This window comes from Dromiciops gliroides, chromosome 6, assembly GCF_019393635.1.
Source record: "Dromiciops gliroides isolate mDroGli1 chromosome 6, mDroGli1.pri, whole genome shotgun sequence".
Lineage (NCBI taxonomy): Eukaryota > Metazoa > Chordata > Mammalia > Microbiotheria > Microbiotheriidae > Dromiciops > Dromiciops gliroides.
The window spans coordinates 94,726,072-94,738,650 of NC_057866.1; the positions used below are offsets into that span (position 1 = coordinate 94,726,072).

The 12,579-nt window shown below is 40.0% G+C and overlaps 1 protein-coding gene across 3 annotated transcripts in view; it reads right to left on the bottom strand.

The window, feature by feature from the left end:
* Positions 1 to 12,579, bottom strand: part of SH3BP2 (SH3 domain binding protein 2) — a 114,060-nt gene that overhangs the window by 25,298 nt on the left and 76,183 nt on the right. Inside the window, exon 1 of one of the 3 annotated variants that reach the window (XM_043973269.1) lies at positions 9,131 to 9,335. The exons of the other annotated variants lie outside the window; for them this stretch is intronic. Coding sequence (XP_043829204.1) covers positions 9,131 to 9,210 — 80 coding nt within the window. The 5' untranslated portion in view covers positions 9,211 to 9,335. Of the gene's footprint in view, positions 1 to 9,130; positions 9,336 to 12,579 lie in introns of those variants that run through there. 3 annotated transcript variants of the gene reach the window in all.

Here is a 12,579-nt window from a genome sequence, read left to right on the forward strand (position 1 = left end):
TGATTCATACTTTAATAGGCAAATGGAAACCAGAGAGGGACTCTGAGCAGAGGAGTGACATGAGTAGACACTTGTCTTGGGATAATAATATTTGAAGCCATGTAAATGTTAGAGTGGGGAAGGGGTATGTGGTGAGAGGAAAAGCCCATCACCCTCCAAAATGAAACCATCCATCGAGCATGCCCCAGTGCAAGAGCCAAGATGTCATTGAATATGTCATTGGAGATGTCACTTCCTATAAATTTCTTGGTGCATTAGTCTGATGGGGAGAAAAAAGGGGAAGTAGCATGAGGCATAGCCCCAAACATTCAGTATTGCAAAATATGGAGGAGGGGATGGTGGTGTACAAAGCATGATGAAAATTCAATCAATTACTTTTGCACAATAACTTCATCACCTTTTGTTTTCAGGCAAAGTCAGTGGAACTTCCTGAGCCAAAGTCTGAGACCTTTTTCACAGTGGGATAGACTAAAAAAAAAAACCAAAAACCAAGATTCTGATCACTGGCACTCAACTCAATTTTAATGATTATTTAAGTGATGCCTTTTGAATGCCCAACTGTAGGGAAGGTGGTGGAGGAAGCAGCACAGTAGCAATAGCTAACATCTATATAGAGATTTAAGGATTATTTTGGTAGCCATGTAAATGATAGATGGATTGGAGAAGGGGTATACTGCTGAAGGCCGATCACCACCCAGAGTGAAATGTATCCATCAATCATGCACTGATACAAGATGTGTCCATCCACCCCAAATGAGATCTTCATCTCATGTGACCCTCCTTATAATCCTATGTGGTAGATAATATCCTTATTTTTTTTTTTAATTGGGGGGGGGCAATGAGGGTTAAGTGACTTGCCCAGGGTCACACAGCTAGTAAGTGTCAAGTGTCTGAGGCCGGATTTGAACTCAGGTCCTCCTGAATCCAGGGCCAGTGCTTTATTCACTGCACCACCTAGCTGCCCCTTATTCTTATTTACCTATAAGGAAACCAAAGCTGACACAGGATAAATGGTTTGCCAAGGATCATACCAACTGAAGTGTTTGAGGCAGCGTCTAAATTCCAACTCTATCCCAGCACCATCTTGCCCTGGAGGGAAGTTGGGGAAACTCCAGTTCCACTGGGGGTAGAGAAGGAGAGAGTTACTATCACTTTCTAAGTTGCTGGATTAATATTTGCTCTGTCTTTGCTATGTCCATTTTTAGAGCTAGAAGAGACCTTAGAGATGCAAAGAGCCTAGAGACATGTCTAAATTGGTGAACAGGAAAAGATACCATATGATCAGAGACCAAGCTTGCTGAGAGGACTCTAAAATAACATTCTCACATGCGGTCCACCAAGCCGCAGCTGCCCTTCTTTCCCAGGTAGCCTGCTTGCTTCTATAGCAGTCCTCCATGGGGCCTTGAGACCCTGGTACATTCACATCAGCCCAAAGTAGTAGGAACTGTGGGAAGAGGAGAGGGTAGAAAAAGCAGGGACAAGAGTATTCTGGGAAGGCTTTCTGGAGGAGGAGGTAGGGTTTCAATCCTACTAATACTATACTTATTAAGGGGCTTATTATATGCTAGGTGCTAGATGAGACACCGTTTGGAAGAGACTCAGACCCAGGTCCTCCGAAAACTTGTATTCTGGTAAGGGGCTAAGAAACATAGCCAGAAAATGAAAGTGAACCACTCCAAGGGAGAAGCACATCAAAGAGGAACTAAGTACTAGGGCCCGTGGCCAGGTGCTATCTTCAAGGAGCTAAGTTACAGCTTTGCCCAGGAGAGAGGACAGCACAGGGATAACTACAATTTAAAAATGATAAATGCATAAGGGAAGGGCACAACTGAACTGAATATAATAAAGCACAGGCCACTGTGTTGTGGTAGAAAGCTAGTTTCCAAGCTCTGCCCAGAACTGCCTGTTAGGTCTGGGTCCTACTTTCCTCAACTGTAAAATGGAGTTCAAAAGATCAAGGCTTTAGGGCTAGAAGAGACCACGGAAGATGTAGAATCCATGCCCTCCCCCCCCAATTTTAAAGATGAGGACATTGAGGCCCAGAAGTTCATCTACTTTCCCTACTTCCTCAGGTTGTTGTAAGGGTAAAATGGGATAATAATGCACATGAAAGGGCTTCATTAATTCTGTATCAGAGTGTTCAATATAAGGACTGGTTCTTTTTCTTTTTTGAAATCTCCAGCAATAACTTGGTGGGTGGATTTCTAGGACAGGAAGGCTGACCTGAAAAGTAAGTTAGACTATTATCAATTAAGCTATCCCCAGACCCATGAATCCATGAGATTCAGGGAGGAAGATGTCCCATCTTCCAACTCTAGTGTCAGAGTTAAGAGAAACTGTGTGAAATACTGAAGCAGGCCCTTTTGTGTATGCACATCCACACAAGTATGCATGCAGGCGCACAAGCATACACAACTAAAACTGAACCCAGAGGTTGGGAGGAACTCTGTGGGTCAGCTGGACAGCAGGCTTTCTGCACCTCGGTGGGAAATTCAGTCCCGTAGTTGACCACAGGACTTCCGGCTCAGTCCCACCATGAGAAGGTAGCAGAAAAATCTTCTGCCTTCGCTGAAGGGGAAGCCACAGGACAAGCCCCTCCCCTTGCTGAACTGCAACTGGGGTGAGGAACCCAGCATTGTCCAGGTGACAAGTTGGGGAAGCTTTGGTTCCACTGGGGGTTGAGGAGAGAATTACTATTGCTTTCTAAAGTATTAAGTTACTAGCTTTATATCCACCCCCTGCCTTTGCTACATCCATTTCTTAGAGCTAGAAGAAACTTCAGAGATGCGTAGAGATTATGAACACCTGTAAAACTGAAGGATACTCCTCCCCGCTGCCTCACTTTGGGAGGGGTGGGGGGGGGGAGGGGATAGTATCATGGTGTAACATAAAGAGTATTGGACTTGGGATCAGCAGACCCAGTTATAGACCTTGAGCCAGTCAATTTCCTTCTCTAGGCTTCTTAGCTATGTGGGATAGGGAGAGACTAGATGCCTTAAGCAACTCCCACCCCCCTCCAATTCTAAATCCCCAAATAATGATACATTTAATGAGTGATGAGTCACGCAGGAGGAGTCAAGTGGAATGTACATTCTACATGATCTATTGGCAATTCCAGTCCATACACACCTCTTCCTTTCCTGATCCCCAGATTTCCACCCAGCCCTGCCTTATAGTCTCTCCATATCATTCGTTTTGAAACTTGAGCCCATTCAGCTCAATAGCTTTGTTCTCTAAGTTTTCCCTGATGTTCCATCATGAAGAAATGATCTTCTCTTCCTTCAAATACCTAGAGTATTCTGCCATTTCTTGTGAAACACGTTGCATTCTGCCTTGTATTATAATTATCTGAATCCATACCCATTGCAAATTCTGAGGACAAAGATCAGGTATTATCTGAACATTGTATACTCCTACCCATAGGTTAATAAATGTTTGTCCAATAGACTTTATGTTGCCCACAACACCTTGCACTTAGGGGGCACTAAGTAAATGGCTTTTTTTTTTTAATGAACTGACTTCATTACCATATTTTACAGTAAAAAGTTTTGAATTATTTTCCAATTGACTCATCTTAGTCTTTTCTCCCCCAGAGATAAAAGGCAGGGTCAAAGTTGTCTTCTTTGAGTTCCCCACCACTCCTGACACTTAATGGAAAAAATGTCACAACAAGAAGATATCCTAGGGCTCTGCCTCACACCCATCAAAGAAGTGAAATGACAAGAAAAAAGGGGAAATGACAAATGTTGACAGAGCTGTGGGAAAAAACACATACAATGGTATACTGTTGGTGGAGCCTGAATTGGTCCAACCACTCTGGAAAGCAATTTGGAACTATGCCCCCCAAATCACTAAACTGAATATCCTTTGACTCAGTGAAAGTACCACTAGGCTTATATAACAAAGAGATCAAAGAAAGAAGAAACACATACAAAAATTTGTAGCTGTATGTAGTTGGAAGTCATGGTTGCCTGCACAGTCCTCTTTTCCTGTTCTGTTTTTTACTTGGAAGTGCTTATTTTATTTGGTATTTAAGATCAGAATAAAAAGAGAAAATAAAAATAAGAAAAAACGCCCAAGACATTCAAGTTAAGGTGAGTTGTGAAAATTTAGGAAGGAAAGTACTCTTGGGAAATACTCTCCCTGACCAAACCAACAATCCCAAATATGGCTCCCTCCCATTCCACCCCCACCTCTTCCCCCCAAAAAGGGGAGGTTGTGTGATAGCACACTGGACTTGGAGTCAGGAGACTTTGTTTTGAATCCTACTTCAGACACTTATTAGTCATGAGAAGTGTGTAAAATGGGAATAATAATATACAACCTCCCTCATAGGACTGTGCTGTGAAAAGCATTTTGGGAACCTGAAACTGCTATGTAAATTGAATTAATATTTATGTGTTTTTTTTCTCATTTGGAATGCTTCTGGGATCTAATGGTAAAGGGTACCCAGACCAACCCAAATTGAAGATGAGCCCTTCCATCCTTCCTCCCCCTGTAACCCACCTGTGCCTCCCACAAAGACTCTAGACAGAACACTTCATTTTAGGTAACATTCCCCCAAAAGTGAAATGAAAGAAGCTTGCATCAAGACTTTGTATGATGATGGTCTTTGCAGATTTGGTTCTAGAAACACTAAAGCTGACAATCCCTCATTGGGGAAGTAAATGAAAGTACTGCTCATGAGAGCCCCACAAACATGGAAGCAGGGAGTTAGGGAGGAAGATATGGTGAGATGAGTCAAAAGACCTGGGTTCAGAGCCTCAGTTTCTCATCCTTAAAATGGGGATAGTGTTGATACTAGCTACCTGAAATGGCAGTTGTAGAGAAAGCATTCTGTAAACTCAGACCCCTATAGAGATAGGAGTGACCATAACTGTGGAGACACACCTTCTAATTCACAGTTGACTTGAATCATGGTGGTTGGGTTGGCTGAAGGAGGAAAACTCTACAGTTCTATAACATTCCTGCTAACTTGGAGAGGCCTTGGTTTTAGCTGCCAACAGTCCATGGGGATGTTCTATAGAATCCAGATGTGAGGGCATAATAATTTCCACTACATTTCTACCTGACAGGGGTTCCTTTTGAGAGAGGTTCATACTGTAAACTTTAGGGGAAGGAAACATACTTTGGTTGTTATGTGACATTTCAACTCATGAGTTCACGGATTTAGAGATGGAAGGGCCCTTTAAAGATCATCTAATCCGACTCTCCCACTCCACTTGACCAATAAGGAAAATGAGGCTTAGAGAATAATTATCCTGAGGTCACACAGGCAAGTTGTAAGTAGCAGGGTTAGTATCTGAACCTGGGTCCTCTGACTCCCAATCCAGTACTCTATCCACAGCTCAATTTGCTTCTGATTTCCAGTGCACCACCTGCTCTTCTAGAAATCAGGATAAAAGGTTCTACTTTTCTAAATAAGGAGGAAGTGTAGACAGCCAAAAAAAGTTCAGAAAGGGGTTGGGTTTCGGGAAGGACTTAAAATGTGTCTATGTACTTATACCTCCTCTTCCTTCCCCTCCCCAACACATTTTTATTGATGTACCATTAGATTGTGAGCTCCTTGAAGGCAGCTTTTGCTTTTCTTTGTATCTCTAGTGCTTAGCACAGTACCTGGCACATAGTAGATGCTTAATAAGTGCTTACTGATTGGCCTCTTGAAAGGTCAATCAGCTCCCTAGGGTGGATCTGGGCTGCGTTTTCCATGTTGGCAAAATGGAGTGAGAGGAGTTGGATTAGATGAGCTCTAAGTCTATGAATTCATGAACTGACATGTCACATAGCAGCGGCCAAAGGATGTTTCCTGCCCCTAAAATTTGTTTAAAGAAAAAAAAAATTTTTTGTCCCTAAAATTTATAGCTCACATTTCTCTATCCTTCAAGTCAGCAGAAATGACTGTACCTTCAGATCTGGATTCTACAGAAAATTCCCTTGGACTGTTGGCAGCAAAAACCATGTTCCCCCCTAAGACAGCAGCAACTCCAGGAGTTGTGGGGTGCCCTCCTTCAGCTTTCCCAGCAACCATAATAAAATATCACTTGCAAGGAAGAAGGTGGGTCTATAAAAATGAAAGCCATGTTCCATTGTCTCTCTGGACCTCATTTTCCTCATCTGTAAAATGAAGGGGTTGGAGTGAATGATCTCTAAGAACTAGCTCTGACATCATACTCTCGATATCATTCTTTTTTTTTTTTTAAACTTTTCACGAAAACCTTTTTATATCACAAAGTTGGGGCAGCTAGGTGGCACAGTGGATAAAGCACCAGCCCTGGATTCAGGAGGACCTGAGTTCAAATCCTACCTCACACACTTGACACTAGCTGTGTGACCCTGGGCAAGTCACTTAACCCTTACTGCCCCACAAAAACAAACAAAAAAGCAAAATATAATCAAAGAACAAGAACTAAAATCCATCAAGTGTTTTCTTGTTTCTTTTCCTACTTTTTTCACTTGCTTTAAAATAGAAAATTACATTGATATTTCCATAGTTTCTCCATTGGAAATATTTCTAGCCATTGCTTTATTCATCTAGATATCATTATAACCCTGAAATTCTATGCTCTAAGGTCCCATTCCATGTTCTAAGTTCCCTTCTAGCTCTGACTGACATTCTATGTTATAAGGTGCTGCCTTACAGCTCTTATATTCTAAGTTTATGTCTCGACATTGCAAGAAATCTAGTAAACTCCAAGTCTCACAAAGGGAAAAGGATAATTAGAAAGCTTGGAGCTATTTTGTCTGTTTGTAAATTCTTTGAGAGTAGGAATGTGACCAAGACAGACAGACAGGCAGACACAGAGACACACACACACACACACACACACACACACACACACACACACACACTTTTGTGTGTTATGTACATCAATGAGTCGGGAATGAGTGAGTCTTCATTTAAGTAGTGCTGAATACCAGTTCTGATAAGTGACATTCAGGTGGTCCCAAGAACCTTCTTGGGATGACTGAGCTAAACTAGTGGATCTTAAACCTCTGGGATTTCACAGGTTTGTAAGAAGAGCAAAATAGCACAGGATTTATAGCAGTAAATGTTCACAAAGCAATTACCCATTGAAATAGCTGTTTTTGGTCTAAAGATATACTGACCAAGATGGGAGCTTAATGTTTATCAAGACTGAGTCCACTGTAGTGAGAAATGTACACATAGTACATTAAGAGGTACTCTAACAATTATATGAACATCAATGCATTTCAAAAGTCTCCTTGGTGTTTTGGGTTGTACCTATTTCCAGCTATATAGCATTTTACTGCTAAAAGGTATTTTACCAACTCATTAGAATATTACTACACCTAATAAAGTAGACAGTAAGGGCACTCTTACCCCCATTTTATAGGAAGAGAGGCTCAGAAATGAACTGACTTTCCCAAGATCCCACAGTTAATAAGTCATGAAGTCAAAGCTTGAACTTGAGGCTCCTGATTTCATGCCTAGTTTTATTTCTATTAGACTATAAGTTTCTTTAGGGCAGAGACATGTAATTTTTCACTTTTATATCCTCAGTGCCAAATACAATCTATTTCCCACTGTAAGTATTTCATAAATGTTGAATTGAATTTGGACTACACTACAATGTCTCCAGCATGTCTGAATATGGAACCTTATTCTTTTTTTCCCCATAGAAATAGTTTATTATTTTCCAGTTACATTTAGAGATAGTTAAATATTTCTAGTTTCTAATTTTTCTACCTCCCTCCCCCCTCCCCAAGACAGCAAGTAATCTGATACAGGTTATATGTGTACAATCACAATAAACATATTTCTGCATTAGACATGTTGTGAGAAAAGAATCAGAGCAAAAAGGAAACACCTCAAAAAAGAAAAACAACAAAAACAATAGAAATAGTATGGTTTGATCTGCATTCAGATTCAACAGTTATCTTTTTTTCCTGGATTTGGAAAGCATTTTCCATCATGAGTCCTTTGGAACTATCTTGGACCATTGTATTGCTGAGAGAACCTTATTCTAACAGTACAGCTAGGTCCCAGTTAGTTTGGATAATGAATCCCCATGAAGTAGTTCTATTATTTGAATTGGAATTGGATATTTCAATTGAGCTACACACACACATGTGTATGTATGTACATTTACACACATAAAATTATTAATATAATTATACTTGCCATGATTTACATATAATTATATTTCAAACTATTAAAAATATAATTATATGTAAAACGGTAATTGGTTCTATCCCAATGGAAATAATCCAGTGCGAATTCAAATAATGTGATCTTTTCATGGGATTCATTATTCACACAAATTGGGACATAGCTATATTCCAAAGAAACTTTGCACAAGCCTCTTCCTCTCTTTTTTTGGCCTCAGTTTCCTTATTTGGGAAATGGGAGGGTTGGATGAAACTGCTAAATTTCCTTACCTATAATCCCATTTCAATTTCCCAATAATTAATTCTGTCTGTAGTGAGTTCTTGTATCACTGTAAATCTTCAAGTGAATATAGATGACTATTATTTGTTGGGGATGCCACTGAAGAATTACTACTCAGATAAGCGTTGGACTACATTAACTCTGAGGTCCCTTTTAACTCCAAGACTAATTTTGATTCTCTACTAACCATCAAAAAAAACCATGGGGGTTAGTTACCTCATCTCTCTGAGTCTCTCTGAGTTACCTGCATGGTGACGGTAACACACCACTTACCTCACAGGTAACTGAGAAGAAAGTACTTGATAAAATTCAAAGTACTATGGAAGTAAAAGTTGCTTGTATTATCATCATCATACTCATCACCATTTTAAGGTCCAACTAGGGTGGGATTACTGATCTCCCACCCCAACTGTGCCCTCCCATCACACAGTTACATAAAGCAAGCACTCTGTACTGGAGAGAAACACAGGCGTCAGAAGACTATAGAGAGAGAATTCTGGCTCTGCTGCTTTCAATTTGTGAGAACCCAAGCAAGTCAATCTCCATGGGTTCCAACCAATTTCCTGATCTTTACAAAAATGAGGAGGCAATCTCTAGAATTCCTTCTATGAGTCCTTTGACTATAAAGATACATCTTGAGACAAATGCTATAACAAGTATTAAAAGGAGAGAAACAAACAAAAAAAGGTGGAAAAGGTTCTTGTTCCCCAAGACACTAACCTGAAAGTATTTATTCTGCACATGGCTTTCTTGCTGTAGGCTGCACCAAAGGAGTATTTTCTTTGTACCAATGAATCCATCAATTTCTCAGAGTCTGGGAGAAGAGACAAGTGACCACATCCCTGCTTCTGCCATGGACTTGACAAGCCCACATGCCACGCAGGCTTGGCTCTGCTTCCCCTCAGGGACTCCCTCAGCTAGGTTTTGGTCAACTTGAGCTGTTGAGCAGTGACTAGTTTCCTTTGCTTTCTGTCTGACTTCCTGTTGCTCAGGGGGTTTAAGGGAAAGGGGGGCGGGGAGGGCCACTGGACAGCCTCACGAAAAGCCCCACATTTCCTGACTTCCCTCAGGCAGTGTGAGGAATCTGAAACTTGAGTGGTGGCTGCCAAGGGTTAGCTCATTTCTACTTGTGTGAAAAAAAGAAACAGCCAAAATCCAAACTTCTTTTGACACTTATTTCATTGGGTGAGTTGGGGAGAAGGGGATGGAGGGTGGGGGTGGAGAGACACAGAAAAGGCTGAGAGGAAAGAGAGATTATATACAGCTTTATAATGAAGTGATAAAGTTATGGATGGAAACACTGGTATTCAAAGCTCTAACCAAATGTCTTCCATTCTCATATTGTTTAAATATCAACCAGCTAGCCTTACCATAGTCACCAATTGCCCCCCCCCCAAAAAGGTGTGCAGGAAAGGGAAATTGGCTAAATCCTATGAAGAGATGGAGAGTCACTCCTTCCTAGTCTTCAAACAGTAAAGTTGTAAGTGTTGTTTTCTTCCCCCAACTGAAGAACCAAACCACTATAAATGAACCCCTCCAGGATCAAGCCTTTAAGAAGAAAAAAATGTTTCTGTCCATTTATCTATCTAATTTCCACATTACCTTCCAATAGCAATTTCATAAGCTAACGCCCATCAAAGAGCATTCACAATCTCCCTCCTATCTTTCCAGTCTTCTTACACCATCCTCCTCCCAGATAACCTCTGCAACCTAGTGACACCCGTATTTTTGCTGTTCCTCAAACAAGTTGTACTCCATGTCTGGACTTCTACCCTTCCTCATCCCTATCTCTTAGCTTCCCTAGCCTCATTCAAGTCCTAGATAAGATCCCATCTTCTACAAGAAGTCTTTCCCAATTTCACTTAGTGCTATCCCTTCTTTCTACTGATCACCTCCAATTTTCCCAGTGTCTTGTTTGTTCATAGTTGTTTATATGTCAATTCTCCTATTAGATTGTGAGCTTCTTGAATGTAGGAACTGATTTTTGCCCTTGTACCCCTAGTGTTTGGCATGGTGACTGGCATATAGTAGCCACTTAATAAATGCTTGTTGACTGACAGTAATAAAGCAAAAAATTTTTAATTCTACTAAAGTGCCTGTTCAGGAGAGCCAACTTCATTAGAATAAAATCCTAGAAATGGACAGGCCTGGTAGGAGCAACTAGTCCAGCTTCAGGAGGGCAAGAATCTTTCTACAACAACTCTAAGAGGCTCTGCTCGAACACCCTTAGTAACAAGGAAGTCAGTCCCTAATAAAGCAGCTAGTTTCTCTGACACCTTTGATTATTAGGAATGTCCCATAAATATGAAACAAAATTTTCCTTTCTATAAATGACATTCAGGACCAATCACATTTCTTTATTTTTTCTTCCTTTTTGGGAACCAATTGGGCTTAAGTGACTTGCTCAGGGTCACACAGCTAGTGTCTGGGGCCAGATATGACACAGGTCCTGACTTCAGGGTCTGTGCTCTATCTAGCAATGTAAGATTGATCCTAGCTTTGATTCACCAAGACACAACTATAAAACAATAGCATTACAAAGACAAAGGAAAGAAAAAAACAAAGACAAAGGAAAAATCTAATTTTCAAGAAAGGAAAAGTCATTTAAAGAAATACTCATGAGAAACATCAAGCTTTAAAAAACAACAACAAAAAACACCAAACCATCAATGGACAAATGCCAAAGTTGAACTATACATACACACACACACACACACATATAGATATGAAAAGTATTTTTGAAAATAGGACTGGATCCCAAATCATGTGTACTGAAAACACACACTGTTTGAAAACAGAATCAATCAACAAGCATTTATTAAACACCAACCATGCTGTCAGGCATTGTGCTAAGCCTTGGGTATACAAAAAAGGCAAAACCAAACGACAGTTACAACTCACTTCAAAGAAAAACAAGACCTGGAAGAATTTATGACCAATATAGACTGATCTACACACATGGGTTAACAAAAACAACAATATGCTTTAGCCCTGTTACTTTTAGCTAAGATTTAATATGTGGAAATGTAAGAATGTTCTATATTATCTAACCATAATAGAAATAACTAAATTGGAATATATTATTATGATCAGTGCTAAAGGGTAAAGAACACTAGAAAATCTGTATCTGTCATTTTAAAAGGCATTTACCATAGATAATGAATGATGGAAATAGAGTTGGGGGTGGGGGCAGAGAAAAGGAGTCAACATTGCCAAAGGCAAAACTTCTCTAAACTAAAAAATAGGGTTAATCTTCAGGGAAGTATATGAATGAGCAATTAAAAAAATGCTTATTCACATTGTCCATACCTCACATTTTTTAATACACCCACTCTACTACTCTACGTACTCTAAAGGCTTTACTGTGGTATGGAGGTGACACTCAAGTCTGAAAGACTACACTTATGCTGACAGGCATTATTATGCTTTAAAAACTTGTGGTATCTATTATGCCAGTAAGCAGATGGCATCTGCTTTCCATGAACTGGCTAAGTATAACAAGAAAAAAAGCTCAACACCTGTATATTGGCCATAGTAAACCATAAAAATAAAAAATACCCAGTGACCGCAGTTCTGTAGAACTCACTTCCACTTCATCAATGACTGTGGCAGTGTTGGTGGAAAGGGGGGCAAAGGAGGCTCAGTGGTTTGGGGACACATTTTATAAATGCTGCTAGATAACATATTGAATTGCTTGAGTTTTTAAAGGGGGATGGGGAGGAAGAGAATTTGGAACACAAAGTTCTAAAAATTGATGTGAAAATTTGTTTATACATGTAACTTGGGGAAAATTCCAAATAAAAAATAAAATAATAAATGCTGCTAGAATTCTAAATGTGAGAACCTTGCCCAATGACCAACATGGTGACATTATGCTGGAGGGACCAAATCCCATTGATATGAATATTTTTGCTATAAAGGAATGAAACCAGGAAACAAAAGGAAGATTCAGCTAAATGGAAAGATGCTTTGAAATTCTCTTTGGAGAGGCCAACTAAGGAGTGGACAAAATAGATTTTCTTGTGGGTCTGAAGGCAAAGACAACAGTGTAAAAAATCATGAGATACTTGGTCAGCTGGTATTTCAATGCTCAAGAAAACACATTTTTGAGAAGACCATGATGAAGAACCTTGTAGCTCTAATAACATCTAACATTTTTATAATGCTTC